The sequence below is a fragment of the Cetorhinus maximus genome, chromosome 31 (genome assembly GCF_964194155.1).
Source record: "Cetorhinus maximus chromosome 31, sCetMax3.hap1.1, whole genome shotgun sequence".
Taxonomy (NCBI): Eukaryota; Metazoa; Chordata; class Chondrichthyes; order Lamniformes; family Cetorhinidae; genus Cetorhinus; species Cetorhinus maximus.
The window spans coordinates 16,003,170-16,030,287 of record NC_135909.1 but is presented as its reverse complement, the minus strand read 5'-3'; the positions used below and the strand labels follow the sequence as shown (position 1 = coordinate 16,030,287).

The 27,118-nt window shown below is 44.0% G+C and overlaps 1 protein-coding gene and 6 non-coding genes across 7 annotated transcripts; 4 read left to right on the top strand and 3 right to left on the bottom strand.

Annotated features, from left to right (window-relative positions):
• The first annotated feature begins 3,500 nt into the window (after positions 1 to 3,500).
• Positions 3,501 to 3,590, top strand: trnap-ugg (transfer RNA proline (anticodon UGG)). Its single transcript is given in 2 exon segments — positions 3,501 to 3,536; positions 3,555 to 3,590. It is a non-coding gene; the product is annotated as a tRNA-Pro (tRNA).
• Positions 3,591 to 4,220: 630 nt separating this feature from the next.
• trnas-gcu (transfer RNA serine (anticodon GCU)) lies at positions 4,221 to 4,302 on the top strand. Its single transcript has one exon. It is a non-coding gene; the product is annotated as a tRNA-Ser (tRNA).
• Positions 4,303 to 7,263: 2,961 nt separating this feature from the next.
• On the bottom strand, positions 7,264 to 7,336 carry trnaf-gaa (transfer RNA phenylalanine (anticodon GAA)). Its single transcript has one exon. It is a non-coding gene; the product is annotated as a tRNA-Phe (tRNA).
• Positions 7,337 to 9,394: 2,058 nt separating this feature from the next.
• Positions 9,395 to 9,476, top strand: trnas-gcu (transfer RNA serine (anticodon GCU)). Its single transcript has one exon. It is a non-coding gene; the product is annotated as a tRNA-Ser (tRNA).
• A 4,977-nt stretch (positions 9,477 to 14,453) lies between these two features.
• On the bottom strand, positions 14,454 to 14,525 carry trnam-cau (transfer RNA methionine (anticodon CAU)). Its single transcript has one exon. It is a non-coding gene; the product is annotated as a tRNA-Met (tRNA).
• A 2,604-nt stretch (positions 14,526 to 17,129) lies between these two features.
• On the bottom strand, positions 17,130 to 17,201 carry trnag-ucc (transfer RNA glycine (anticodon UCC)). The gene has a single exon. It is a non-coding gene; the product is annotated as a tRNA-Gly (tRNA).
• Positions 17,202 to 26,067: 8,866 nt separating this feature from the next.
• LOC144670371 (histone H2B-like) lies at positions 26,068 to 26,774 on the top strand. The gene has a single exon (XM_078532850.1). It carries the CDS (start codon positions 26,074 to 26,076, stop codon positions 26,449 to 26,451), a length of 378 nt encoding a protein of 125 aa, XP_078388976.1. The 5' UTR covers positions 26,068 to 26,073; the 3' UTR covers positions 26,452 to 26,774.
• Positions 26,775 to 27,118: the final 344 nt, after the last annotated feature.

The following is a 27,118-nucleotide window of genomic DNA, read 5'->3' as shown; positions in this document are numbered from 1 at the left end:
CGCAGATGATTTACGCAATGTTTAGTACCATTTGTGAGTCATGAGGTTCTGAAGTTGTCCGTTGCATGAACAGTGAGGCCTGAACAATATTCAGACATGGGCTGATAGGTGGCAAGTAAGAATTGCGCCTCATCAGTGGCCAGGCAGTGACCATCTCCAGCCAGAGAGAATCCAATTATCTCCCCTGAAGCTCAATGGAATTAACATCGCTGAATAAAGCACCATTCACATCCTGGGTGTTATGATTGAGCAGACACTATATTGGACTAGACATACAAATACTGTGCTTACAAAAGCAGTTCAGGTGTTGGGAATTCTGCAGAGAGGGACTCCGCTCCCCCAGCCCAAAACCTTTCCCACATCCACAAGGCACAGGTCAGACGCCTTCTGAATACTTTCCATTTGCTTGAATGCTTGAAACTCCAAGAGCACTCAAGAAGCACGACAACATACGGGACAAAGCAGCCCGCTTGCTTGGCACCTAATACACCACCTTTTACACCCAATCCCTCCAACAGCGACGCACAGTGGCGGCCGTGTATACCGTCTACAAGATGCACTGCTGTGACTCACCAAGTCTCCGTCCACAACAACTTACAAACCCGTGAAATCTACCGCCTAGGAGGCCAATGGCAGCAGATGCGTGGGAACACAACCACCTGCAAGTTCTTCTTCAAGCCACACACCATCCTGACTTGGAGCTGTATCGCCGTTCCTTCACCGTCACTGGCACAACATTGTGGAACTCGGTTCCTAACATCATTGTGAGTATACCTACACCACATGGACTGCAGCGGTTTCAAGTTCTCGATGATAGTCAGGGATGGGCAATAACTGATGACTTAGTCAGCGAGAGCCAATTCCGGTGAAGGAATAAATAATAATAAACAATATGAATAATCTTTTTGTAATGTTTCCATTGTCTCTCAGCCGCAGTAGCTTCTGTGGGGGAGACTTCTTGATTTCCAATACTCTTCGCGTGAAGACGTTCTTCTTGTCAACGCCCCTGAACAAGGTAAATTCCCGCTTGGTTTGCAGACTGTCCACCAGGTTAAATAACGAAGCTAGCGAGTCATTTAATCATCGTGCGCATGAGATCAAACCTTCAATATAGTTATTCAAGGAATTACAAGAAATGTCGAGACAATCCGTCTGCCCTCATAACTTGGGTTTGATATCACAATGATAATTTCAGATTTCCATTCTGCATTACGCTGTTCCATACAAAAACTGGATTCAAACTCACGCGTGGGAAACATAATGGATTCACAGCTTTAAACTCTGGACCACCTCGCCACATGCATGACACTTATCTAACGACGTCATGGAGCATTGGCATCCATGGACTGTTGAACTAAATGATCCTCTTTGGCACAGGTCCTGAATATTCAGCCAGATGATCAAAATGGAAATGGAGTTTCTGTTAGCCGACGAAATTTCCATCGCATCAGTTCAGGGACTGGTGTGAATGGACTGATGCGAAACATTTCAACACCATGTCCAGCATGTATCTCCACAGTGTGAAAACCTACTGCGGAAAAACTGAAATAGACAAACATTCCGCAGCAAAAACAAACCCCTCCCAGAGATTCCTCACAGAGGAATCCATAGACCATCGAAACACACGCTTCCTGACCTACATTGTCTGATCATTGAGACACATGTATCTGCTCCTGCCTGGCTTCATTCCATGAAGGCAGAGAATTTATATTGTTCCACTGAGCCGTGAAAGTGTCTCTAGAGCAGCTTAAAGAGAATTCCTTCTGTTTCACTGAGATGTTCTGAATTGATCTTTTTCTTTAAGTCGCAAAATGCTTTATTATTCAACACGTCTGTCCATTACAGGGCCGATGAAAGATCCAATCAGTGAGGTGCGCATTCACCGTTGTAAAAAATTATTTCAGGGGGTGTGAGAGTCGCTCGCGAGGCCAGTCTTTGTTACACATCCCAAACTGTCCTTGAACTCAGTGGCTTTCTCAGCGGGCAGTTAGGAATCAAACTCATATGTAGGCCAGACCAGGGAAGACACCAGTGAACCAGCACTGAGATTAGCGTTTAATTGCAGGTTTTAATTATTGAGTTTAATTTCCATCAGCAACTCTGGTGGGAAATGAACCCAAGTCCCCGGAATATTTCCACTGCTCCAATGTTTCGCCTTAGAGAGAGATGGAAATATCATGTCGAATGGACTCTAAGTGGGATGCCCATGTTATTGTGAACTAAAGTATTGAATCCAAGATCTTACAAGAAAAGTCGAAGCAAAATGACCTCATAACTTGGGCTGGAGAATCACATCAGTGATTCCAGGCAGAGCTTCTGCAAAATCACCGCAATAAGGCGGAAAAAAGTTGATAAAGTAACAACGAAGATGGGACTCGAATCCACACGTGTAAAGCACAAAGAATTAGCAGTCCATCGCCTTAACCTCTCGGTTATACTTTTCGCATGAACAACCCTTTGAAATAAATGATCCTCTTTGGTACAGGCCCTAAATATTCGGCCAGATGTGTAAAGATGGAAATGTAGTTTATGTCATTAAAATATATGTGCCTCACGTCAGATCAGGGACTGTTGTAAACCGACTGATGTGAATCACTTCAACACTTCAACCTAATATCCAACATCTAACGGCAGATCAGAAAAATGTGTGTGTGTCGCACATGGTCATGGCTACTTTTGCACCAAATCTGTGTCTGAATGAATGGAACCCGTTTGGGATAAACACTGTCGCCTTTCACCACTTAGCTGATGAGTTTCCGAGGGCCACGTATGTGATTCCCTCAGTTCTGCTTTTGCACAAAGCAGGGGAAATGCATCACAAATGTCAGTCTTCAGCCAGCTCCATTCACTCCAAGTGAAATCAAGAAATGGCTGAAGGCACGGGTAACTGCAAAGGCTTTGGGCCCTGACAACATTCCTGCAGCAGTACTGAAAACCTGTGCTCCAGAAATAGCCTCGCCCCTCGCCAAGTTGTTCCAGTGAAGCCACAAGACTGGCATCTACCCGGCAATGTGGGAAATTGCTCAGGTCTGTCTTGTCCACAAAAATAGCAGGAAAATCCAACCGGCAAAAACCGCCCCATCAGTCTTCTCTAGTTTATCAAGAAGGTGAGGGAAAATGTCTTCGACAGTGCGATGAAGTGGCACTTACTCAGCAATAACCCGCTCACTGAAGCTCACTTTGTTTCCTGCCAGGGTCACTCAGCTCCTGACCTCATTGCAGCCTTGGTCCAAACCTGAAGAAAACAGCCGAAGTCAAGACGTGAGGTGCAAGTGACTGCACTTGAGTTCAAAGAAGCTTTTGACCTAATGCGGCATCAAGGAACTCCAGCAAAACTGAAGTGAAAGGAAATAAGGCGGGAAACTCTCCACTGGTTGGAGTCGTCCCCGGGGTTTCTAAAACATTGGAAAATATTTCTAGCATGAACTGTAATGCGCTTATGATTGATGCACTTTGTGTGACAATGAAAGGATTCCTTGTTTGCGTTCTCTTCTGCAGGTGGCTCGTTGGTCTAGGGGCATGATTCTCGCTTTGGAATTTTTGTTGAGTTGATACGCGAGAGGTCCCGGGTTCAAATCCCGGACGAGCCCATCTTAATGCAGCTTTTTTATTTCGCGCTCGAGGTGGTGGCAGTTCCGGAAATCAGGACCAGGTTTGAACACCCGGGAAGTCATTGCAGGGAATGCATCACTTCAACACACGTGATATAAATGAATGCCAAGTTTAAAGAACGTTTCTCCGTGCCATGAGACTCTGAATTTATTCTAATGCATCAAATGAGTGAACTGTCTACTTGTGGATTCACGTGGGAGGCTGATAGCACTCAGTTTCAATCTTGACTGAATGGACAAGCAGAGCTGGGAACCCCAGTGTTTCATTATAATTTACCACATTTTAGCTGTGTTCCGGTGCTTGCAGTGAGCTGGGAGGGGTTTCTTTTTGCGACCAAATGCTTGTATGTTCCGGTCTTTCCGCGGTGGCTTTTCACACTGTGTAGAAACATGTTGGATATCAGGTTGAAGTGTTGAAGCGTTTCACATCAGTCGGTTTACAACAGTCCCTGATCTGATGTGATGCACATTTATTTTAATGACGTAAACTACGTTACCATCTTTACACATCTGGCCGAATATTCAGGAGCTGTACCAAAGAGAATCATTTATTTCAACGGGTCATGGATACAAAAAGTATAGAAGGGGGTTTAATAGGCTGCATTTTGCGATGAGCTGGTCGAGAGGATAAGGCGATGGACTGCTAATCCATTGTGCTTTGCACGCGTGGGTTCGAATCCCACTTCCGTCGTTACTTTATCAACTGTTTCCGCCTTATTCCGGTGATTTTGCAGAAGCTCTGCCTGGAATCACTGATGTGATTCTCCAACCCAAGTTATGAGGCCAGCTTGCTTCGACTTTTCTTGTAAGATCTTGGATTCGATACTTTTGTTCACAGTAACATGGGAATCCGACTTAGAGTCCTTTCGACATGATATTTCCATCTCTCTCTAAGGGGAAACATTGGAGCAGTGGAAATATTCCGGGGACTTGGGTTCATTTCCCACCATAGTTGCTGATGGAAATTAAACTCAATAATTAAAACCTGCAATTTAGCGCTAATCTCAGTGGTGGTTCTCGGATGTCTTCCCTGGTCTGGCCTACATATGAGTTTGATTCCTAACTGCCCGCTGAGAAAGCCACTGAGTTCAAGGACAGTTTGGGATGTGTAACAAAGACTGGCCTTGCGAGCGACGCTCACATCCCCTGAAATAATGTTTTAAAAGGGTGAATGCGCACCTCACTGATTGGATCTTCCATCAGCCCCTGTAATGGACAGACGTGTTGAATAATAAAGCGCTTTGTGACGTCAGGAAAAAGATCAATTCAGAACATCTCAGTGAAACCGAGGCTCAAACCCACATCTGCGAACAGAAGGGAATCAGAATGTTGTCAGTTTTTACAGAGCGATATTGTTGAGCTGAATGTTCACACTGGAAGGCTGTAAAGTTCCTCATTGAAGGATGAGCCGCTGCTCCTCGAGCGAACCTTGAGCTTCATCGGAACATTGCAGGAGTCCGAGAACCGAGTGATCGGGGTGAGAGCCAGGTCGCCAGTCATTTCGTTTCACCAGCTTGACTGTGTGGATGAGTTGGTTGGACTTTCTGTTAATTTGCCGCACATTCTTGGCTATCAGTTTTGTCGCAGGAAAATGCCACTTCAACACTTTCTGCCAAAAGTAACCCCATCCCAACTCTTACTGCCCTGAGAAACTGCCACTTAGACATGTGATGACCAGCAATTGAAGTGAGCGCTGCCTAACTTCCCTGACCGTTAATTCCCCCTGAGCTTCTTTGCTAAGTCGAATTAAAGCTGAATTTCCGCAACTCCAATAACACAGCTAAAATATGGTCAAGTAATATGAAGCTGTAACCCTCCCGCCCCACCCACCAACATCTACCCCCACAACACGCCCCTCCCCTCACTGCATACTCCCAACTGCCACCACACTCACCCCCCGGACGCACCACCCCACCCACCACCCCCCCCCCCCCCCGCCACCCCCAGCTCTGCCAGTCTGGATGTTCTTTCAGACAAGCCTACAGCTCCATGTTGAAATCAGGCTGTGAACATTTTGACCCGATAGGGCTGTGTAGAAATAGGGTCACATGGATTTCATGGTTCTGAAAGAAAACATACCTCGGAGACTGTGTTTTAAAAAGTGGCCTTTTTTTTCCTTTGGGAAGATTAGCACCAACTCCTTGATGTTGTCACGGATCAGTGCTGGGGGAGCGACTGTGGAACACTGACCCCATATCAAGGACTGCACACCCTGACCTTTGCCTTGATCCATTGACGTTTAATGTTTTTCAAAATTGTCCCCTTTCTAAAGAAGGGTCATAAGGACTCGAAACGTTGACTCTGTATTTATTTCTCCGCACAGATGCTGTTAGACCAGCTGATTTTCTCCAGCATTTTCTGTTTTTGTTTCTGATTTTCAACATCCCCATCATTTTGCTTTAATTTCCCCTATTTCTCTTTTTAATATCATGGTGTTCTATTATGAGTGTGTGTGTGTGTGTTTGTGAGAGAGGGAGAACGTGTGTGTGTGTGTTTGTGAGAGAGGGAGAGTGTGTGTGTGTATATGTATGTGTGTGTGTGTGTGTTTGTGAGAGAGGGAGAGCGTGTGTGTGTGTGTGTGTGTGTGACTTATGGTATCTCGAAAGATTAATTCGCATAATTTCAGATCCATACTGAATGTTCATAAGCTTTATTTTTCTATTCGAAAATACCTTTTTTATAATAAACAAACAAATTTATGGTTTATTGAAATAATCCACTTTTAAACCTCTTTTATTCTCGGGAACACTGGTGAAGGTAAATAATTGGCCATTTTGGTGAGCGAAATGAACATTTGAGCTAATGTTGTGACCTGTGGAGCAGTGGGACTAGACCAAGGGCGCACTCCTCCCATCCCGCTCGTAACAGGGCGCTCACTCAGAAACTTAGCTCCAAGTCACTGTCGACTCCTTCTGTAAAGCAGATGACATATTGGGCTTCCCACTAAACATGCAGAAAACTAAGATCCGATTCCAATATTCGTGACTGAGGAAGAACCCCAGAAACGGCTGCACACAAAGGGCTTACTGAAAGGTCAAATTATGTTGTTTCAGTCAGTCATAGAAGTGACCTTGGAGCAGGTTAAGCAGCATTTCCTGTGTTTCAATGATAAATTCTGATCTGAATTTAAAAGGAAAGGGTAAATATTTGTAATACTCATGAGATCCGTCCGCCGCATGACTGAGGCGAGCTCATTTCTTGACCTAATCACTGAGAGACACATACACAAAGAAATAATAATAAATGAGAGGTAAACAATGGATTAATTGGATTCCAATTACGGTCCCCTGGTTAATGTTAAAAGAAGCACCATTGCAATGGATCAACAGACGGATTTTCAGGAATTTAAATTCCCAATGACCGATCGATGGACCAGAAGCTGGGAACACATGAGAGTTGCACGGTTGTTAGCATAGTTTAATGGGAGCTGAGTTGACCAGCGGTTTTTCATATGTTTTTATCAAGAAAGGTGAAACCGACCTTTATTCCAGTAACGTGGACCAGCGGGCACAGAGCTGCCCGTGTGCTTTGGAGGAGGGTAAGTCTCCCCTCCCCTCAGAAGCTGCACTGGGTATCCCCAAAAACTGATGGCATTACCAGCTGGCAAATAACACGAGCAGCAGCTGCCCAGGTTAAAGGATTTGCAACGTGTTGCCAAAACCCGGGATTGAACCAGGGACCTTTAGATCTTCAGTCTAACGCTCTCCCAACTGAGCTATTTCGGCTGATAGAAACGCTTTCTTCGAGCCAGAATTGGCCCAGATACCTAAGGATGTTAGTTTTACAGGAAGCTACAGTCCTCCGTTAATATTAGAGAACATGATCGCATAATGACAAAGGACAGCCAACACCTCGTTTCAGTTCCCTCCAGTTTTCCAGTTTTTCTTGATAAAGAGGGGTTGCAAAGCCAAACAAAGCATCAGTTCATTGCCATAAGCTCTCGGCCAATCACTACACAGGGATTGTCCAACAAACAGCTTTCTTCCTCCTTTGAGTGAATTGCTCCCTGACGTCACTATATGATGGCTTCACTCTCAGTTTTAGGTAATATCCATTTGTTCGGTATTCCCCGACAAGAGGAAATAATTTCTCCGCATTAAAACCTATTAATCATTTCAATTACCTCAACCAGATAGCGCCTAAACCTTCTCAACTCACGATTATGTAAACGTCACAGCGGGAGCACATTTAACTGCAGATCAGAAAAATGTGTGTGTATCACACTTCGTCATGGCTAATTTTGCACCAAATCTGTATCTGAATTAATGGAACCCATTTGTGATAAACACTGTCGCCTTTCACCGTTTAGCAGATGATCTTCATAGAGTCACGTATGTGATTCCCTCAGTTTTGCTTTTGCACAAAGCTGGGGAAATGCATCACAGATGTCAGTCTTCAGCCAGCTCTATTCACTCCAAGTAAAATCAAGAAATGGCTGAAGGCACGGGTAACTGCAAAGGCTTTGGGCCCTGACACCATTCCTGCAGCAGTACTGACAACCTGTGCTCCAGAAATAGTCTCGCTCCTCGCCAAGTTGTTCCATTACAGCTACCAGACTAGCATCTACCCAGCAATGTGGGAAATTGCTCAGGTCTGTCTTGTCCACAAAAAAAACAGGAAAATCCAACCGGCAAAAACCACCCCATCCGTCTTATCTTGTTTATCAAGAAGATGAGGGAAAATGTCTTCGACAGTGCGATCAAGTGACCCTTACTCAGCAATAACCCGCTCAGTGAAGCTCAGTTTGTTTCCTGCCAGGGTCACTCTCTTCCTGACCTCATTGCAGCCTTGGTCCAAACCTGAAGAAAACAGCCGAACTCAAGACGTGAGGTGCAAGTGACTGCACTTGAGTTCAAAGAAGCATTTGACCTAATGCGGCATCAAGGAACCCCAGCAAAACTGAAGTGAAAGGAAATAAGGCGGGAAATTCTCCACTGGTTGGAGTCGTCCCCGGGGTTTGTAAAACATTGGAAAAGATTTCCAGCATGAACTGTAATTTGCTTATGATTGATGCACTTTGTGTGACAATGAAAGGATTCCTTGATGGGGTTTTGCTATGCCACCTGCTCGTTGGTCTAGGGGCATGATTCTCGCTTTGGGATTTCCATTGAGTTGATATGCGAGAGGTCCCGGGTTCAATTCCCGGATGAGCCCATCTTAATGCAGCATTTTCTATCGCGCTCGAGGTGGTGGCAGTTCCGGAAATCAGGACCAGGTTTGAACACCCGGGAAGTCATTGCAGGGAATGCATCACCTCAACACACGTGACATAAATGAATGCCAAGTTTAAAGAACGTCTCTCCGTGCCATGAGACTCTGAATTCATTCTAATGCATTAAATGATGGAACTGTCTACTTGTGGATTCACGAGGGAGGCTGATTGCACTCAGTTTCAATCTTGACTGAAAGGACAAGCAGAACTGGGAACCCCAGTGTTTCATTTTAATTTACCACATTTTAGCTGTGTTCCGGTGCTTGCAGTGAGCTGGGAGGGGTTTCCTTTTGCTACCAAATGCTTGTAACTTCCGGTCGTTCCGTGGTGGGTTTTCACACTGTGTAGAAACATGTTGGATATTAGGGTGATGTGTTGAAGTGTTTCACATCAGTCGGTTTGCAACAGTCACTGATCTGTTGTGGTGCACATTTATTTTAATGACATAAACTACGTTTCCATCTTTACACATCTGGCCGAATATTTAGGGGCTGTACCAAAGAGGATCATTTATTTCAACGAGTCATGGATGCAAAAAGTATAGAAGGGGGTTTAATAACCCGTCTTTTGTGATGAGGTGGCCGAGAGGTTAAGGCGATGGACTGCTAATCCATTGTGCTTTGCACACGTGGGTTCAAATCCCACCTTCGTCGTTACTTTATCAACTGTTTCCGCCTAATTGCGGTGATTTTGCAGAAGTTCTGCCTGGAATCACTGATGTGATTCTCCAACCCAAGTTATGAGGCCAACTTGCTTCGACTTTTCTTGTAAGATCTTGGATTCGGTACTTTTGTTCACAATAACATGCGGGTCAAACTTAGTGTCCTTTCGACATTATATTTCCATCTCTCTCTCAGGGGAAACATTAGAGCAGTGGAAATATTCCGGGGACTTGGGTTCATTTCCCACCATAGTTGCCGATGGAAATTAAACTCAATAATTAAAACCTGCAAATAAACGCTAATCTCAGTGTTGGTTCACTGATGTCTTCCATGGACTGGGCTACGTATGAGTTTGATTCCTAACTGCCCGCTGAGAAAGCCACTGAGTTCAAGGGCAGTTTGGGATGTGTAACAAAGACTGGCCTTGCGAGCGACGCTCACATCCCCTGAAATAATGTTTTAAAGGGTGAATGCGCACCTCACTGATTGGATCTTCCATCAGCCCCTGTAATGGACAGACGTGTTGAATAATAAAGCGCTTTGTGACGTCATGAAAAAGATCAATTCAGAACATCTCAGTGAAACCGAGGCTCAAACCCACATCTGCGAACAGAAGGAAACCAGAATGTTGGCAATTTTTACAGAGCGATATTGTTGAGCTGAATGTTCACACTGGAAGGCTGTAAAGTTCCTCATTGAAGGATGAGCCGCTGTTCCTCGAGCGAACCTTGAGCTTCATTGGAACATTTTGTGACTGGATTCAAACTCAAAATCCTTTCTCAATGACATCTCAAATAAAGCTGTCGGCTGCTTGAAAACGCAGCAGTTAAACTTTCTGCCTGATCATGAGAGCGACTGTGACGTTTACAAAACAAAATCATTTGATAAAATAGTTCAAAAACCATCAAGTTTGAAATCCTATGAGGAAAAGTCAAGCTATTATTGAGAACTCTGCTGAGAAAGCTTCAATGGACAGCACAGAAATCAGGTGAAGAGTCTGAGTAAATCGACACCAGCGAACAAGTCAACATCAAAACTGAAGCAACTCTTGTGAAGATCAGTGAGTAAAAGCTGAGTGCTCCGTGCACCATCAGCTCATCAAGTCGATGTATTGTCTGTATAAAGCGTTCTGTTTAGAACAGGATTTATTGACCTGAGTTGAGCAGGCACGTTATTGCAGAACAAATAAGTCACCTCTAGATTTTCCCTGGAAAACATAGAAACTAGGAGCAAACTTCTAGTTTGTTGATATATTGTATTGAAATAAACTGGAATTACAGTGCAAATGAATTGATATTCAAAATCAAATCTTACTTTCAGGTTAATTACGTGGAGCAATTAAATTACAAACAAGAACACAAGTGACCTGTGAGCTCAAACACAGAGAGAGTAAATTTCAGAGTGAAGACTTAAAAATTTCAATTTTTTGCAAGTGAGGGTTAAGTGCAGAGGGGGAAGGAGCTGCTGTGTAATTTTAACCGAGATACTGAAGCAAAAGTACAAGAGGGAAGGAGTGGAACTCTCTAAATAGCGAAAACTTTACTTAACTAGACAATTCATTTCAGTGAAATGTTGGGACAGCTGAGAGCTGTTGCCTACACATCCTGTGCTCTGTGGGAACTTCAAATAAGACTGATGATAATAGTCAGATTCATAATACATTACAGAACCAAGCAGAATACAGAAAGTGCAGAGGAGAAATGGAAAAAGGAAATTAGATCAGAAGGGAGAGCGTATGAGAAAAGATTTGCAGGTAACAACTGAAAACACTGAAGATTTTTTACCAGCATAAGGGCAGTCACTGTAAGTGGGGCTGATTTGGAGATCCTGTGTAGGGAGAGGGCATGGCTGATGTACTAAATGAGAACATACAAACAAACTAATTAGCAGCAGGAGTAGGCCACTCAGCCCCTCGAGCCTGCTCCGCCATTCAGTAAGACCCTGCCTGATCTGATTGTAACCTCAACCTCACATTCCTTCCTACCCCCAATAACCTTTCACTTCCCCCCCTTGTTAATCAAGAATCTATCTAACTCTGCGTTTAAAATATTCAAAGACTCTGCTTCCACCAGCTTTTGAGGAAGAGAGCTCCAAAGACGCTCGACCCTCAGATAGAAAAGAAATCCTTAACTCTGTCTGAAATGATCGACCCCTTATTTATAAACAGTGACCCCTAGTTCCAGATTCTGCTACAAGAGGAAACGTGCTCTCCACCTCCACCCTGTCAAGACCCTCAGGATCTTAAAGGTTTGAATCTAGTTGCCTCTTACTCTCCTGAACTCCATGTGATACAAGCCTAACCTGTTCAACCTCACCTCATAAGACAACCGGCCCATCCCTGGTATTGGCCTCGTAAACTTTGCACTAAACCTGTCATCACAAAACAAGCAGATGCTGCTAATGTCATTGGTGGGGAAATTGGATAGGATGAAAATAGATGAAGTGGAAGCTATCACAAGGCTGGCACCGCTCACAGTAGAAAAGCTGCTCGATCCGCATCGGATACACCTTGGATTACTGAGGGAATGAAGGGTGGAAATAGCAGAGACTCGAGCCACAATCTTTCAATCCTCCTTGGATATGGGAGTGAAGCCAAACAACTGCAGGTTGTTCATGTTACATCCGTGTTTAAAATGGAGAGGGATAAACCCAGTAACTACAGAGCAGTTAGTCTCATGCCGGAGGTGGGGAAACGTTTAAAGACAATAATCCAGAACAAAATTCATTGTCGCTCGGTAGAACATGAGTTGATAATTGATAACCAGCACAGATTGGTTAACAGAAAATCAGCACTGAAACACTTAATAAAGCTCTTTGATGACGTGTCAGAGAACATTGACCAGGGAAGTGAGCATGATGAAGTGTGTCTGGACTTCCAAAGGGATTTGAAAAAGTCCCACATAATGAACTTGGTAAAATTCCAGCAGCTGGGATTAAAGGGGCAGCGACAGCATGGATACAAAATTGAATAAGGGACAAAAAGGGTAAAGTTGTGGCGAGCTCTGAAGAAGAGCCATACGGACTCAAACGTTGACTCTGTTTCTCTCTGCACAGATGCTGCCAGGGCTGCTGAGTTTTTACAGCACTTTCTGTTTTATTGTAAATGTTAATAACTTCCAGCCTATATTCAAGTTTGCTGATAACACTAGGTTAGGTGACATGGTTAGTAGCGTATGTGGGAGCAGCAAGTTTCAAAGGGTCATTGACAGATTCAGTGAGTGAATAAAACTGTGGCCGGTGGTGGTCAACACTGGGAAGAGTGAGGTCATCCATCTTGAACTAAAAAAAGATCCGAGAATTTCCTAAACAGTCAGAATCTTGGGACTATGCCAGAGGAGCCGAGAGTGAGAGCTGAGTGAGACCAGAGGGTGGAGAAAGAGCCTGCATAGATATGTAGATGTTCAAGTGAGTGGGGATAAAATGGAAGTACAATGTGGTAAAATGTCAGGTTGACCACTTCTGCAAGAAGCATAGGAGAGAGGAATATTACTGAGATGGAGAGAGACTGCAGAATCCTGTGGTACAGAGGGATCCTTGTACAAGAATTACAAAAAATGTTTAGATGACATTGCAGAATGCTGCAGTACAGATGGATATGGATGCCGCTGTATAATAATCATTGAAAAAAAGTTGTCATTTAGGTGCATCAAATACTTAGGAGGGCAGGTGGAATGTTGGTCTTAATTGCAAGGGGACTGGAATAGAAAAGCGGAGAAGCCTTGCTGCAACTGTTCAGGGCATTGGCGAGACCACACCTAGAATGGTGCTGATTTGGTCTGATTACTGAAGGATGGACATACTTGCATTGGAGTCAGTTCCAGAGAAAGGTGACTGGGATATTTCCTCGACTGAGGAAGTTTTCGAATGAGGAAGGGTTGATCAGGTTGGATCTAGACTCACTGGAATTTAGAATAACTTAACAATGTGATAGTGAATGAGCATCTGGCAATGAGTGACAGCAATATGTTAGAGACAGACATTCAGTTCGAGCACAAAGGTCATATACATGCTGGTTATCACCTCAAGTAAGGCCAATAAGGACGGAATGAGTGATAAACTGAGCACGTTAAATTCCCATCGGCTATTAATAGGTAAAACAAGACAGGAAACAATCAGAGGCAGTCAAATAATAATTTAGTGCAATCTGTACTGAAGGAATGAAACTTTTATGATAATTATGGTTAAGTATTATTATGATTAATACTATTAATAATGGGGACGGAATTCCATAAATTAAACCAGTGATTAAGAAGGAATGACAATTTCTGTCCAGATAATGATGAACTGTGTATTTGGTGCGATGATGTCTCCGCTATGCTGATAGTTTTGTCCTTCTCGGTGGTTCATGTCACAGGGAGGACGCTGCTGTTCAAATAAAGATGACGAATTACTGCAGGGTGTCCTATAGATCGGAAAACCTGCGGCTAAGTTCCCCTCCGAGTCACTCATCATCCTGACTTGTAAACATATCGCCGTTCCTTCACTGTCGCTGGGTCAAAATCCTGGAACTTCCTTCCTAACAGCACTGTGGAATGTAGCGGTTCAAGAAGTCAGCCCACCACCACCTTCTCAAGGGCAACTCGGGATGGGCAAATAATTCCGGCCCAGTCAGCGAAGCCGACATCCCGTGAATTAACTTTAAAAAATATGACCTTGACGATATTGTTTCCATCTAAGAGGATGTTTTTTCTATTCAGATAATCATACAGTGATAGTGAAGAGGAGGTGGCCACTCAGGACATTGCGCCTGTGCCAGTTCTTTGGGAGGAATGGGCTGAGGGAAAGGGGAAAGCATTGGCTGGGATGTGTTTGCAGCATTTCCAGCTTGTATCCATCTGTGAATAAACACCATATCAGAGATTTGTTGAAGATTGAATTTTTGCACTGGAAGCAAGAAACTGTTGCAAATAACAGACATGATTGTGGGTAACAGAAAATGCTCCCTTTTGGCATTAATGAGAACGTAAATAGCAGAGGATGGTTTCGATCCATCGACCTCTGGGTTATGGGCCCAGCACGCTCCCGCTGCGCCACTCTGCTGCTTGATTTTTAATGTCTACTGTTCCATTATGGTGTTAAAGTGTTTCACATGTTTAGAATATATTTCCTGCTGTGGAATTGTGCTCTCTGGTGTTGAGAAATGTTCTTTGTTGTTGTGTAAAATGCTTCCCTGCAGTACAAACGTGTTCCCGGTTGTATAAATATGATGGCCGAGCCAGCGAATCTCACGTCCATTGAATTTAAAAAAAAGTTCCGCTCTGTTGCACTTCTCAGCTCTGGCCAGTAGATGTCAGCACACTCAGAGAGCGACAGAACAGACAAGAACCGTTCACATTTTATTGGACGGCGAAGGGAGGTATTTGGAATTACTAACGGTGAAGATGACATTTCATAATATTTTGTTATACCAAGCAGAAGTTATAATGTTGTGCTGAAACCGTCAGATTGTTGTTTTGTATTTGAGAGTGAGATACATTCTTCATTGCCCTTTTCTGGCCCATTTTGTGAACGTGGGATTCAATATCTATGTCACTTACTGGTACTGTGTGAAACTGAGAGACATTCTGAACCTGTCAGTCTTGGTTACTGTATGTGAGTGTGGAGACATTGTCAGTGGAACTGCAAATGTGTTTGGATTTATTCTGACAATCACTGTCTTGGACTCTGGTACTGAGTCGAGGGAACATGGAAACAACATCTATCTCTCCTGCACTCTTTGATTGATGGATGGAAAGTGTGACTCTGGAACTATTTCTGCTGTCTGTGACTGTGAAATTGATGTCCTGTCTGTGTCTCTGCGCTCTGTCAGTGATAATGTACGGACTGTGTGGGAGGAGCTGGCGGGAATCTTCATTCTAGCTTGGCTGGAGGAAACACCACATTTATTCTGGTTCCTTCAATTATTTGCCTGTTGGAAAAAAATATATTTTAGGACTCAAGTACAGATGGGGTGGAAGGTACAGATTCCATCAGTTTAACATCCATAAATAATCATTGTGAATGGTTTGAGAGGCTTTAGACAGGCTCTAGCTCTGATTGGGCAGTCCATTCTCAATCCAAATCTTCAACCATTCGGAGAGCCAGGTAGCAGGAATTGGACGTGCCGATTGGCTTATATTTTCAAAATCGAAAAGCCTGCCAATTTGACGGAAAAAAAAGATAATAGCCGAACGGCTTAATTTCCAGGCAATTTTAATCTCACACTTTAGGAGCTGTAATATTGCATTTTGCGTCACAGAATCCTGGCGCTATTTTAGGAACAGATTAAATGTGTCAATCTCTTATCTGTAACCGGCGGTAACAAAGCAGCGATTTAAAACAGAGCCAATCTCAGCTCACTGGAAACGCAATGACATTGGTTACCAACCGACTCCTTCACACAGGCTTCATCGGGACAGAGAGAAACGGCTGATTTCTGATCCTGTCCCCTGAAAGCGGCCGGGAATGTTACAATCGGAAGAGCGGAGCGCTCCAGCAGCCACACGCTCAGCATAGCTGCTCTTTCTCAGGGGCCTGTGAACACGGCCCGCGGGGAGCTGCAGTCCAGCCCGGGAGGAGCGAGACTTGTGACTTTGGCTTTGTCCTGGGCTCTACCGCCGGTCTTTCTACAAGCTTACACACACTTACACCACGAATGAAAAATTCATCCCGCACTCGCCCTTCCCCTGTCTTTGGGGAATGCAGTCGGCCACTTCTGAATGGTCAATGTGTTCGGAATCTCATTGGGTGGCTTTTGTAACCAATCAGAGAGCAGCTTATTTCACCAACTTTCAAAGATTAATGAGAAAATGGGCCGCAGATTGATTGAGCCAAACTGGCAGAGCTGAAACGGGTTTTCAAATTGAAAATAAGCGCCAATGTATTTGAGAATGGCTGAAAAAAGAGACATGTCAAAGCTTTTCCTTCTGCACTCAACAGGACACTCCCAAGAAAACCAATATAAGGGGAAGACACCAATTTATACTGATAGAGAATATACTTCAGGGTGGAAAGTGACCGTCTTAGGTCCGGTCATGAGCTTGTGTGATACACAGCGCGAAATGATCTGATCAGGGTAGCCATTACCCTGCAGGATGCCTTTGATGAGCCAGGTTTCAGCATCAAGCTTGCACGTTGAGCAAATGGCTCGGGCCCTATTTACAAGGTTGCCGATGAGACCAATCTTACAGAGCGTGGGACTGTAAGAATCCCAACGCGTATATTGACCAGTGAAGGTCGGCTTACGGTAATCCTGGTAGAGTATCCTCTGGAAGATTTCTCAACTAGTGTGTCAAGGAAGGGGAGTTATTTTGACTGCTCCATTTCATAGGTGAATTTGAGCGCAGGATGGAGCCCATAAAGACATGTAAGGAAATTGTTACATGCAGCTGCGGATTTAAATATAACAAACGTATCATCGACATATCGGAAATATGCGAGGGGGAGGAGGTGAGGCGTCTTTCCACCCAAGGCCCGAATTTTACGTTCGAAAAACGTGAGTGATGAAAATGTTAGACTTATTTCATTTCGTTAGTCCTTTATTTTCTTGTTGGAAATCTCCCCACACTTTCTGTTCTTTATCTAATTTTGGAAACCACAGAGATTAACTCTGCGGGTCCGGAATTGTGGTCTGATCACGGATAATGCTGAAAAATAAGTCATTACTGCGATGGCCGGGAATCGAACCCGGGTCAACTGCTTGGAAGGCAGCTATGCTCACCACTATACCACCATCGCACACTGCTTTAAAATCACAGTCAGCATTTATAGTACCGGGAAACACACTATATCTTTGGCATCTTGTGTATGAATGATAAACTGTTTTGCAATAATTCTCACCATGTTTATGTTGTTTCACACTCATTTAAAATGTCCCCAAAGAAGTTACCTCTTTGCACGTCTCACGTGCAGCCAGCAGATGGCACCAGTCCACAATAAATTGGCTCCTGTTGTTTCTGTGGACACATCGAGACAGGAAAAGGTCTGTTGCTGCCCGGGGAACGGGCCGTGAAACAGACAAAGATAGTGACCAACTACAACGGCTCCATGTAGATATCCACAAAGTTCCGAACAGTAAAAAAATGCAACTTATCCTGGAAGGGGTGATGAAGTTCTCTCTGAAATAACTACACCAACACTTCCCTTAAAATAATTGATTTGTTGTCACAAATTCAATACCAACTGTTTAAATTTCAGCCGGTATTCATTTCCAGTTGTTAGACAGACACTTTCACTGACCGGTTCAATCTTTGCAAAACTTTTCGAATTCCCGCTCAATAAACTAAATTACAGACCCGTGATCCGATTTTATCTTGTTCTTAGTCCCAATCATTTGGAATAGAAGCTGTCCTAGAAATGGAAACAGACTGTTTGTCTGTTTGTAGAAGCGACTGGAATGAGGCGGGGATATTGCTGACAGGTCTGGATTTAAAAGATCCGGGTTTCTAACTATAGATAAACAAGACGTTCCATTGAGTAAGATTTGTTTCGAGCTGCTTCACGTTCCTCTTTTATGTAGCCCGCCCCGACCTGACTGAGAAAGGGACAGAGAGTGAGAGGCGGCGGATTGCTGGTTTAAAGGACTGGGGAAAGGCGGAGCAAAGCGGCATCGCAAAGTGCTTCGTGATAATATCCAGGGCATCACCAAACCAGCAATCCGCCGCCTAGCTCGCCAGGGACGCACTCTCTATGGATGCGGCAGCTGAACAACTCGACCCTTTCTACCAAACACACAACAAAGGCTCTTTTAAGAGCCACCAAAAACGTCACATTAAGAGCACTGACTTGGGAACGGGAGAGAGAAATCTAAAGATGAATCAAACATGTCCTTTTTCGGTCATTAGTTCATTTATTAAGGTTGTTGATGTCTTAAGTGGGGAGTGGAGCGGTGTATTACCTCCCCAGACCCCACTCTCCCACTACAGTATAGTGGAAACATGACTCACACCATTTTCTCTTCAACATCTATTGAACCGTGACCTGAATAAAACCCATACAGTTCATGATGTTTATGTGTGAGACCCAGAACTATCGGCCTTCACGGTCATTTCGCCCATCAATAGCTTTCTACCCGCCTGTTACAAACAGATCAGGTAAGGAATCCGAATTGAAAGCGGGTTGTAAGGTATGCCGGGCTGTCTTTTGCAGCGAAGCTAGTATTTTTTAACGAAAATGCTGGAAAAAACTCAGCAGGTCTGGCAGCATCTGTGTGGGGACAGAGTTACCGTTTCGAATGGGCATGACGCTCCTTCAGAGCCAGAATGAAATGAGTTCAGACAGTGAGCAGCCCTTTCACAGACTCTGTGAGTGGCTCTGAAAAGAGCCTTTGGGTTATTAGATGAAAGAATGGCCGCTTCACTTGGTCTTCGAGGCCGCAGCGGCGCTGGTTTTCTTGGGCAGCAGCACGGCCTGGATATTAGGCAGCACCCCGCCCTGAGCGATGGTCACCCCTCCCAGCAGCTTGTTGAGCTCCTCGTCGTTGCGGACGGCCAGCTGCAGGTGTCTGGGGATGATGCGGGTCTTCTTGTTGTCCCGGGCCGCGTTACCGGCCAGCTCGAGGATTTCAGCCGTCAGATACTCGAGCACAGCAGCCAGATAGACCGGGGCTCCGGCACCCACACGCTCAGCATAGTTGCCCTTTCTCAGGTGCCTGTGAACACGGCCCACCGGGAACTGCAGTCCAGCCCGGGAGGAGCGAGATCTGGCCTTGGATCGAGCTTTACCGCCGGTCTTTCCTCTTCCAGACATTTCACAATCTCACAAACACTTTCACAGAGAATGAGGAAATCCTCTCACATTCGCTTCTCTTATAGCTTCGGGAGGAATGGTGCTGCGGGCATTGCTGATTGGTCACTTTGTGCCGCGTCTTTGTTCATATCACCAATCAGATATCTACTGAACTCACCAATCCGGAGACTCACGGAGTGAGGGCGGAAAATACCGGCGCCAAATTTCAACCAATTTTTTTGACAAATTTTCAAAGCCCGCCAAATTTGTAAAAAAAACGGACAGAACATAGTGTTAATTGGAAACAGGTAATTCAGTATTTAATATACGAATGTTAGATTTACTTAATCTCGCTCTCCCTTTCTCTATTCTACGGTTGATCTGTATTTGTCTGTTTGATTTTCAGTCTGGGTTTATCTGAACCTGAAAACCAGCCGAAAATAACAGCTCCAAATTTACGCTTTTCGACATCGAAAAGGCGGCCGATAGATTTATAAAATAAGGAATAAATTTCATGTAGAAAGTCTTATGTATAAAGTGAACTCGGTCTGACGACAAAGTTTTAAAATTCCCCGTCCCTGATGGGACTATTTCACATTTTATCCCAAGTTCCAGATACGGGATCTATTCGGAGAAAATTTCCATCTTTTATGAAACCCTTTAACCAGCCGGCAAAGTCTCATTGACATCGTTCTACAAACGGACGGTACATTGTAGATATTCGTGAGTCAAAAGCAAACATGTCTGGTGTAAATTTGCCAGCGTTGAGACTGAAGGTTCCGACACAACCGGGGCTGATAGGAAATGAACGGATCGATTATTGAGACCAAACTTGACCAGAACTGGAAACTGACGCATTTGAATTTTATTCTCTCTCCAAAGCCAGGGAAAGGGGCCGAATATAAACACGTCTGAGAACAAAGAGCAGAGGGTGAGCGGGCAGTCATTCATTTATGGGGTATTATTATCAGAACCTAAGAATTCAGCGAGTGATAAATCTACATTAGCCCGAATATGAGGGAAACAACAGAGTTCGAAATGTTCAAATTTAAAACATGACAAAGTAAAAATTGAGATGAAATAGCTTTTTCAGAGAGATTGTGGGTGGCTCTTAAAAGAGCCGTTGTGTTTTGAATGTTGTTCAGTCCATTGCCGGGTTTTACTTGGAGCTGGTGTACTTGGTCACCGCCTTTGTCCCTTCCGACACGGCGTGCTTGGCCAGTTCCCCGGGCAGCAGCAGGCGCACGGCGGTCTGGATCTCCCGGGAGCTGATGGTGCTGCGCTTGTTGTAATGGGCCAGGCGGGAAGCCTCACCCGCGATGCGCTCGAAAATATCGCTCACGAACGAGTTCATGATGCTCATGGCCTTGGAGGAGATGCCGGTGTCGGGGTGAACCTGCTTCATCACTTTGTAGATGTAGATGGCGTAACTCTCCTTCCTCGACTTTCGCCGCTTCTTGCCGCCCTTTGCTACCGGTTTCTTTAAGGCTTTCTTGGCTCCCTTCTTGGGAACTTGTTTCTTCTCATCAACCATTTTCAGTTTCAGACACAGAAATAAACCAAATCCCTTCCGAGCGCCGATTAAATAGACAGTCTCCCAGGTCTATGCTAATGAAGGATTGGAGAACTTTGATTCTGATTGGACACTTTTTAAAAAACTAAAACAGCCTCTTCTCTCTTATTTTTCTGATTGGTGTCTTTAAATATCCAATCAGATTTCGAATTCTCCACCAATCATTAGCCAATTTACTGCAACCAGGCAACATATTCTACAAGGCTTCTCTCCAGCCAGAGTTTCTCAGTGTGTAAAGATATATTGGGAAATGTTGTCTGGCTGTCGGTGCGAGGGACCGTCCGGGGATGCAAGTTTCCTTCTGGTTCTCTGACGCTCTGCTAATGTGTGCCACTTACTCGGATACTGTGTGAGGTAGGGGGATAGAGTACAGTGGGTACATTCTGTTCTTGAAGCTGTGGTACAGTGTGTGTCTGATGTATCCTGTGCTTGTCAGTTTATGGAACTGGAAATGAAATTCGCTCATGAGTTTCTCAGTTTATGGAACTGGAAATGAGATTCACTCATGAGTTTCTCAGTTTCTGGCGCTGTAAATCAGTGTGGCATTGATTGTATATATTTCAGTCTGTGCTGCTATCCGAGTGTGCAATTCGCATTCACTCCCAGAACCCGGTCGGTGTTTGAGATTAATTCTGGACATGCCAACATCTGATCCGCAATCAGAGTGTAGAATTCAGTCTGTATCTGTCAGTTTCTGGTATTGAATAGGAATGTGAGAGTCGTTGTCAACATCTGGGAATCTTTGAAACATATTCTGCATCTGTTTATCTTTACTGCTGTATGTGAGAGTGGGATTACTTTGGTTAATTCTGGTACTAACATAGTTAGGAACATACGAACCAGGAGCAGGATTCGGCCCCTCAGTCATTCGAGCCTGCTCCGTCATTCAATGAGATCATGGCGAAGGGATAGGCAGTGGCAGATATTTAAAGGGATATCTCAGAATTCATGGAATTTTTTGCTCCGATTGGAATGTATATGTTCTAAGAGGAGGGCCCACCATCCATGATTTACTGAGAAAATTAGAGACAGAATCAAAGTTAAAGGACTAAGACGGCAGACTGAACAATGCATTACATACCACTCCCCAAACCTCAGTGTATCTACAATCTGCATGAAGCTGATCATACATTCTGGGAAATGTATTAGATTGTATGATATATGGACATTCAGGATTGTGTTCGCAGAGATGGAACTCTAATCCAAAACTCTGACATAATATCTGATTAATACCCACAGCTATTAACTCCAGTTGAAACACATTTTATATTAAACATAAGTCAGGCTTACACTCATAATATATAGAATAGAATCTCACAATTGTTACAGCAAAGGGAGGCCATTCGGCCCATAGTATCTGTGCCAGCTCTCTGCAAGAGCAGCTGAGCTGCTCCCACTGGCATATTCTTCCTCACCGGCCTATTTAATTTTCCTCTTGTTCTTTTTTCTATTTCCCTCTTGTCCAACGAGATCAAATTATCTTTCCACGTGGGCAAAATTGATTCTCTTTATTGACATTGATCATGTCCATTCAACATCCATCCTTTCCCGAGGTTAATAGTCTCAGCTATTCTAATCCAGTGCTGATTACTGATGAGGTTTCAACTGTAATATGGATAACTCCATATTGGGATTCATTTATCTGCCATCTTCTTCCCCATTATCCCTTACACTCTCTGAGTGCAAGTTTAGTTGTCCTGAGCTGTGTCTGGTACCCATCCCAATTCTCCATCTGAAATATAACTGCTTTCCTTGGATTTATCTCCACAAATGAAGAGGGATCTAGTGTGGTTTGTTTGGTTTCAAACACCACTTTGCAAGTTCACGCTCCCAGCAAGAATCCTGATCGACTAAGGATGAAAATCAGAAATTCAGACTTGTATTCTACCTGATTTCCAGGCATTGGAATTAATTTCCATCCAGATTTCTGCTTTGCACGACCCAGTGGGGAATCTCCTCACTCACTACACAAGGTCAGATAATTACAGGTCTAAAGAGCAGTTGATACGTCTGACACTTTTAAACATTTATCAGTATAAAAACCACTTGATAAGGCTGCAAGATTAAAGAAAAACTGATTGTGAATGGGAAATGAAAATGTGAACCTAACTCGAAATTGGAGCAATTTTCAGGGAGACTCAATGCTGACAAACATCTCGAGTGTTAGTAATCACTGGTTATTGTAGGAGGTTTTTGCTTTTTTATTCATTCATGGGATATAGGCTCACAACACAAGGTCAGATAATTACAGGTCTAAAGAGCAGTTGATAAGTCTGACACTTTTTAACATTTATCTGTAGAAAGGCCACTTGATAATTCTGCTCGATTAAAAATAATGATAGTCAGCCTGATATGAAAATGTGAACTTAACTCTGAAGTGGAGATATTGTCAGGTAGGCTCAATTCTGACAATCATCTAGAGTGTTAGTGATAACTGGTTATTGTAGGAGATGTGAGCTTTTTCATTCATTCATGGGATATGGGCCCATTCCTAATTGCCCTGGGGTAGGTTGTGGTGAGCTGCCTTCTTGAATTCAACTGAGTTGTTTACTCGGCAATTGTAGATGGCAGTTCAGAGTCAACGTCATTGTTGTGCTTGGTTCTAGGATCAAATATAAGCCAGGCCAAGTAAGAATGAGGATGATAAAACTACTTTCCTAAAGGTTTGAAGATGTTAAGCATTGCATTTTGAACAATACTCCTGAGATAAATATGACAGACAGATACAGAATTATTCCCAGAGTCACATGCAACATCAAAAACTGAGAACTAAACAACAACTGTCTCTCTTACAGACAGCACCAGAGACTACTCAACACATCTTGCACAATACCAGACACTGTGAGATACAGTATGATGACCAATAAATGCACTGTGAAAGAGAGTAATACAAAATGAATCCCAGTGCATAGGCTGTGCCAAAGAATTTCAGGTACAGAATGAATCCCACATCACACAAAGCACACTGACTGATAGATACAGGATGAATCTCAAATTGTCCCAGAGATGTAGAGATACAGAATGAATCTGACATTCACACAGTACCACAGACTGAGAAAAACAGAGGAATCTCAGAGCCAAAGACTGATAGAGACAAAATGAATTCTTCATTTCAGCAAAGCATCAGGCACTGCACTAGAAAATGGAACCAACGTTTACACAGCGTCCCAGAGTTCAACAGAAAGAAAATGGATTGCAAACTTCCACACAGCACCACTGATTAAAAGAGAATTAACCACACTCATATCCAGTACAACCCATTGAGACAGATTCCAGATTTGGTTGTCTTTGGTGCTGTATGTGACACTGAGATTAACTGCATCAAACATTGCAAGAGATGGGGCTGCTGAGAATGACTCACATTGAATCAGTGCCGATACAGACTGAACTCCACACTGCCATTCAGCAACGGATGTTGACAGGTATATAATTAATCTCACATTCACACACAGTATCAGGCACTGATAGTGAATGAGAAGTTCACAGACTCAGATATAGTAACACAGACTGAAAGATATAGAACCTATAACACACTGACCTACAGTGCCAGAGACTGACAAATACAGAATCTCATTAACATCCAATTACAGGGACTGACAGGTACAGAATCAATCCAACAATTTCTGTGGCCGAGAGAAACACATACTGATTTTATTCCGCTCTGGCTTATAGTCCCAAGAAGCAAATGAATTTGTTTACATGCACCAATAACGGACAGATGCACAATGAGTTTCAGGATGCCAAGTGAGCCCAACACTGAGACATGGTCCCATCAAGTCACAGATACAGAATAAACCCGACACTCGCATACTGTACCACGGCCTTCCAAACACACACAGGATCAGAGAATGAATAAATTACACACATTACCAGACATGTTTTATATATGCTGATGACTTATGTGCCACTGCCCAAAGCACTGATTTTAGCATCGTGGAGAAAACACTTTCTGAGGCCTTGGAGGGACCTACAACCTACTAACAAGAAAACCACCTTCGCACAAACCCATCAAAGACGCATGTTTGTGCATTCCACCTCAGAAAGCGTGAAGCCAAACGCCAGCTTAAAGTAACCTGGTGTGGAGCAACACTGACGCATTGCGAGCACCCTATCTACTTAGGAGTCACCCTTGACAGATGCCTCACCTTCAAGAACCACATCAAAAAGACAAAGGCAAAAGTGAGCGCACAAAACAACATCCAGAATAAGCTCACTAACACAAAATGGGGAGCAAGCCCGAAAACATTGCAAACCAGTGCACTTGCTCTTTGCTATTCCACTGGGGAATACACCTGCCCTGCATGGGAAAGATCTGCTCATGCTAAGAAGATGGATGCCGTTCTGAATGCAAGCTGCCGACTTATCACAGGTTGTTTAAAACTAACAAACACCAACAGCCTATATATCCTGGCGGATATCACTCCCCCTGATATAAGAAGAACGGTAGCCAGCAAGAAAGAGCGACTCCGTCAAACATCAGATGAGAGGCACCCTCTACATGGTCATACACCTACACCCAGCCGCCTAAAGTCAAGGAAGAGCTTCATGAACAGTGTTGTTCCATTACAATCCACCCCATCTGAAGCCCGCATCGCCTTGTGGAAAGACTGGCTCGCCAGTCTCAAACAACCCCCAGCGATGGAAATTCTACCGGATGAAAGCCTTCCCCAAGGAGCTAATTGCAACTGGGCAACATTCAAGTGCCTTAACAGACTTAGGACTGGTGTAGGTCGTTCAAAGGTGTCACTAAGAAAATGGGGATATACAACCAGCCCGACAACTTGTGAATGTGGAACTGAGCCACAAACTATGCAACATCTCCTGCAATGCCTATCGCTAGAGGAACCCTGCACTGTTGCAGATCTTGCCGAATTCAACAACAAGGCGCAACAATGTGTCCAGTTCTGGCTGGGCCATGTATAGACTGTCCGTGGACACGATAAGAAGACCAGATACTCACAATTCCTGAATGAACCCACATTCCCGGACAGCCCCTCGCACCGACAGCCAGGCGACATTTCCCGGTGTATCCTTACACACTGAGAAACTCCGGCTGGAGAGGGGCTTTGGAAAATTTATTTCCTGATTGTAGTAAGGAGGCTAATGATTGGTGGAGAAACCTAAATATAATTGGTCGGTTTAGCTATCCAATCAAAAAAAAATCACAAACTAAGTCCCCGTTTTGTTTTAAAATTGTCCAATCAGAATCATTGTTCTCCCATTCCTCATTAGCATATATCTGTCAGACTGTCTATATAATGAGCGGACGGAAGGGGTTTGGTTTATTTCTGTGTGAAATTGAGATTGAAGATGGTTGAAGAGAAGAAGAAACCAGTTGCTAAGAAGGGCGCCAAAAAAGCGGTGAGTAAACCGGCAGGAAAGGGCGGCAAGAAGCGGCGAAAGTCGAGGAAGGAGAGTTACTCCATCTACATCTACAAAGTGATGAAGCAGGTTCACCCCGACACCGGCATCTCCTCCAAGGCCATGAGCATCATGAACTCGTTCGTCAACGATATTTTCGAGCGCATCGCGGGTGAGGCTTCCCGCCTGGCCCATTACAACAAGCGCAGCACCATCAGCTCCCGGGAGATCCAGACCGCCGTGCGCCTGCTGCTGCCCGGGGAACTGGCCAAGCACGCCGTGTCGGAAGGGACAAAGGCGGTGACCAAGTACACCAGCTCCAAGTAAAACCCCACAACGGACTGAACCACACCCGAAACAAAGGCTCTTTTAAGAGCCACCCACAATGTCTCCGAGAAAGCTATATCATCTCAATGTTTAATTTGTCGTGTTTCTAATTTGAACATTTTCGAATGATGTTTTCTGTTAGTTTTGTTTCCTACTTTCAGGCTAATGCAGATTTATCACTCTCTTCAATCATTCGCTGTTGTTAATAATGTCCTATAAATTAATGACTGTCCGCTGACCCTCTGTAATTTGTACTCAGACGTGTTCATATTCGGCCCCTTTCCCTGGTTTTGGAGAGAGAATAAAACGCAAATGCGTCAGTTTCCAGTTCTGGTCAAGTTTGGTCTCAATAATCGATCAGTTCATTTCCTATCAGCCCCGGTTGTGTAGAAACCTTCAGTCTCAACGCTAGCAAATTTACACCAAAAATGTTCACTTTTGACTGTTGAATATCTACAATAAACCGTCCGTTTGCAGAACTATGTAAATGAGACTTTCTGCCGGCTGGTTAAAGGGTTTCATAAAGGATCGAAATTAACCCCGAATAGATTCCGGATTCTATAAGCGAATCTGGAACTGGGGATAAAATGTGAAATAGTCCCATCAGGGATGGATATTTTTAAAACTTTGGCGTCAGATCGTGTTAACTATTAATGGGAATTTCTAT

Bases quoted from the DNA above. Each gene is read 5' to 3' on its own strand.
- LOC144670371 (XM_078532850.1), top strand. From the start codon at position 26,074: ATGGTTGAAGAGAAGAAGAAACCAGTTGCTAAGAAGGGCGCCAAAAAA.